Source organism: Alligator sinensis, unplaced genomic scaffold (genome assembly GCF_000455745.1).
Source record: "Alligator sinensis unplaced genomic scaffold, ASM45574v1 scaffold498_1, whole genome shotgun sequence".
In the NCBI taxonomy this organism is placed as follows: Eukaryota; Metazoa; Chordata; order Crocodylia; family Alligatoridae; genus Alligator; species Alligator sinensis.
Genome location: NW_005842469.1, coordinates 597,819 through 601,695, shown reverse-complemented (window position 1 = coordinate 601,695; position 3,877 = coordinate 597,819). Strand labels below are relative to the sequence as shown.

General features: G+C 44.7%; 1 protein-coding gene across 1 annotated transcript in view; it reads right to left on the bottom strand.

Annotated features, from left to right (window-relative positions):
- The window catches only part of PTPRO (protein tyrosine phosphatase, receptor type O), a 262,760-nt gene that overhangs the window by 20,477 nt on the left and 238,406 nt on the right, over positions 1 to 3,877 (bottom strand). The window contains 1 exon segment of the mRNA XM_025212519.1: positions 2,360 to 2,514. Within this exon segment, the coding sequence (XP_025068304.1) occupies positions 2,360 to 2,514 (155 nt within the window).

Below are 3,877 nucleotides of genomic sequence, written 5' to 3'. Positions count from 1 at the left end.
CCTGGCTCCATCCCCTGCCCAGCCCCAGCCTCCTGGCACTTGGAAAAAAAAAAAAAAGCAAAAAGAAAAGCCCTGTACTCACCAGCTGCGGCAGCAGTGACCAGGGCCTCTGAGGACTTGCGGCAAAGCCTCCCCACAAAGTGCAGGGCAGTGGGAGGCAGCAAGGATCACCCCTCTCAATGGCACTCATGTGGCAGCTATCATGTTGCACAGGTGCAGAACGACTTGGTAGGGTGCCAGGTTCTGTCTGGGAGCTGGGGCAGCTCCACCCCCCCCCCCCCCCCCCCCCCCTGCCAATCAGGTGCCAAGCAATTGGGGGTCAAGCCCCGCTGCCCCGGGGTGCTCTGCCACAAGTGTTCAGAGGCCCTGATCACTGCTTGCTGCAACTGGTGAGTGCAGAGTTAAAAAAAAAAAAAGCCCCGCACTCACCAGCTGCAGCAGGGGTAATTGGGGCCTCTTGGGGCTTGAGGCAGAGCCTCTTGGGGCTTGTGAACAGCACAGGCCAGCAGGGATCACCCCCTCCCCACACTTGGCATGAACGCAGCAGCTGTTGCATTGTGCAGGTGCAGTGCGGCTGGACGGGACACCGTGCGCTGTCTGGGAGCTGGGGCCACTGGAGCTGAGTCATGCTAGGCTCTAGCTGATGGGTGGAGCTGCCCTCGCTCCCAGACAGTGCACAGCATCCTGCCGAGTCAAGCTTCACCCACGCAATGCGACAGCTGCCATGTGGGTGCCAAGCAGGGGGGCGGGGAGGGGGATCCCTGATGTCCTTTGCTGTGTGGGGGGCCTCTGCCATGAGCCCTCCAAGGCCCCAATTCCCATTGCTGCAGCTGGTGAGTGCGGGGCTTTTTTATTTTTATTTTTTTATTTTTTATTTTTTTTTAAGTGCTAGGAGGCTGGGGCCAGGCAGGGGATAGGGCTGGGCAGGACAGCCATGGGGGCTTCTCTCGTGGCTCCTTTGGCTGTGACTGCACCTGCCCCAGTGTGGGGAGCTGTGGCAGAAGCCCCCATAGCTGCCATGCCAGGCCCTATCCCCTGCCTGGCCCTAGCCTCCCAGCACTTTAAAAGGAGGGCTACGGGGCTGTGCTGGACTGTTCCCGAGGGGATGCCTCTGAAACATTCCGAAACATTTTGGATAGTTTCATTTAATTTCAGAGATGTTTCGGAACCTTCAGTTTCCTTTTGGATTTGGTGTTACCTAGGTATCCCTACGATAATCTCCTAAAAGTACACTTGAGCTAGGGACAGAAATTACACATAAACTGATATAAATTACCAGAAACCAGCTCAAATCTGTAACACAACAGAATTTCAGTGCACATAAACCACTTTCAAAATTGCTGGAACCAGTTTAAGATAAACCTGGATGGATGTAGTATTGGACTTAACTGGTTTAGGTTAAATCCATTTTTTGAACTTCTGTCCCAGATACCCTCCATATTGAAAATTAACTCACAGTCCCCACCATCCCAAGATGCTTTGTACCTCCGCTGCAACCCCCCCACCCCAGCCCTTGTAGGGTGGGCAGGTTAACCTTGAGCCCAAGCTGTTTGTTCCAGCTGAGCAGGGAGGCATGCTCTAGAGCCCCCAGCTTCTGACCTGAACAGCTGCAGGCATGTGGCTGCGTTTCCAGAATCAAAAGTGAATGTCTGTTCACTTGCTTATCTTCCCAATCTACACAGCTTAGACTAACCTGCAAAGATTGAATTGATTTGGCCCCGGGCTTTTGGACCATCTGTACTTAGCTCTACACATTGCGAGTTGAAATCAAAGGTGTTTTTTAAGTGGAGTTGGATCAGAAATCAGTTTGGTATACACACAATCATTGAAAACAGCTGCTGTTTTCAGAGAAGTCAAGAAGTGTGCTAGCAAAAGATCAGATGACACACTAAAGCCATTCTAACACTATATAAAAATGCTGTCCAGAAGAAAAGAAAAACCATATGCTGTACAAGAGCTGGTTGTTACTACTGTGGCAAACACGGCTTGCCTGTGGATTTACATCCTAATGTTAGGAGATCACATTAGTCAAGTGATCTCAGAGAGATCTGTATAGAATAGTTCCTTGCAGGAAAATGTCCCACTTGATACCTGACTTCCAAAAAACAGAACAGGGAAATACAGCAGAGGGAGTCCCTTAGCTGATGTAGATTAGCCCAGCTGACTTCAAGTGAAGTTGCTCCAATTTATGCTGACTGAAGATCTGGCCTCTAACACTCAACTTTGAAAAATTATTATGTATCACAATAGCTATATCCTTACAACTGGAGCTGTAAAATTAAATGATAGCCCTCTTGAGTCAATGATAATGCATTTGAAAGATTGTAAAATGAAAGAAAATGGAATCTTAAGCATTTACCTGCAGTGTATAATCATGGGCCCTCTACTCTTTGTGGACTGCTGTCTGACCATCTGTACAAACTGCAGGATGCTTTCTGCAGCATTTGTGGTGGGGACGCCATGATCAGGCCAGGCAGTATAGTTAAAATGCATCACATCTTGCACCTCATCAGCCTATGGGGAAAAACAAAATAATACCATACCCCAATTAGTTTTTTTCCCATGCAATCACACTCAATCTGACAAACACATTTATAAATGCAAATGGTAAAAGTGGTAAAGATGTTATTTTTCAAAATAATTTCTGTTCTTTAGCGTTCAAAAGGAATAAGACTGCATTTTTTTAAAATCATGAACTGCATCATTTTGCAGCATCTACTTTCTCTCTTCTTTTACCCCATTTTTCCTTGTACCCTTCCCTTATCATTTTCCTTTTGATTTTGCCATGCAAAAAGGGAAAGGCCAGAACCACGGGATTTTTTCATTTTCAGGTTTCAATGAAAATAACAAAAAATAATAAAAATGAATTTTTCTGAGGGGGAGGGGACAGAATGAAAAAATCACTATTTGAGAAAAAGGACTTCTAATGAAAAAGCTTTGCCATTCAAAAATTTCTACTAGCTCTAAGTGAAAGGTAGCAATAGGCCAGGGAAATAGCTTAACAAAGTAGAGATCTGGATTTGAGTCTTCTAAAGACAGCTTCTTAACAGCTAAAGGGCATATAGTTAATGCTGTATGTCTGCATAGAATGAAGTTCGAGACTATATTAGAGCAAGCATCCTTTTTAATGCACTAGTTCAAGTCATGGCTTCTCTAATTACATGTGCAATTCAAAATATTGGGAGGCGGAGAGAACACTTGAAAGCTCATGTATCTGAACCCCTTTGATTTGAAAACTTCATCTTCTCATGAAAGTTGAAGTACGTTCCAGTCTTGACCTTAAATAGGCTGAAAATATCTTACAAATGGATTTGCTGACCCCAAAACAAAAAGTATGCAAACTCAGGCAAAAATTCCAAGAGGACATCTGAATGGTTCGGGGTTTTTTTTTTCAGTTTTGTTTTTACATTCTTGAGCTTGTTCCTCTTATTCTTAGATGTGGTCCACTGTGATACATTGAGAATGAAGCACAGGAAGTCAAGACTGCCATGTATGGTAAACTCCCATTTTTTTTGCCTTTCCAGATAATGCAGCAAAATGTTCTATTACAGCAGTAGTAGGGAATGGGTTAAACTGTATTTTGTCATTGCTAGGACATGTCATTAAGAAAATGCTGAGACTATTTCAGTTGTCTGCTTTACAAGCAATAATGTTCAACCTCTCTATTTCCAGGTCCTGAACTATTTATGAATTATTAAAGGACCACCCTTTGATATATAGGGCAAACAAGAAATACAGTTTAAATGTGATCTCCAAATGAAGCATCATTATAATTATTTGCATTACAGCAGTGACTAGAAGCCCCAGTCAATACTTAGTCTACCATGGGACTCGCTTCTACCATGTGCTGTTTTGTCAGCTCTACACTAGCTAAGGA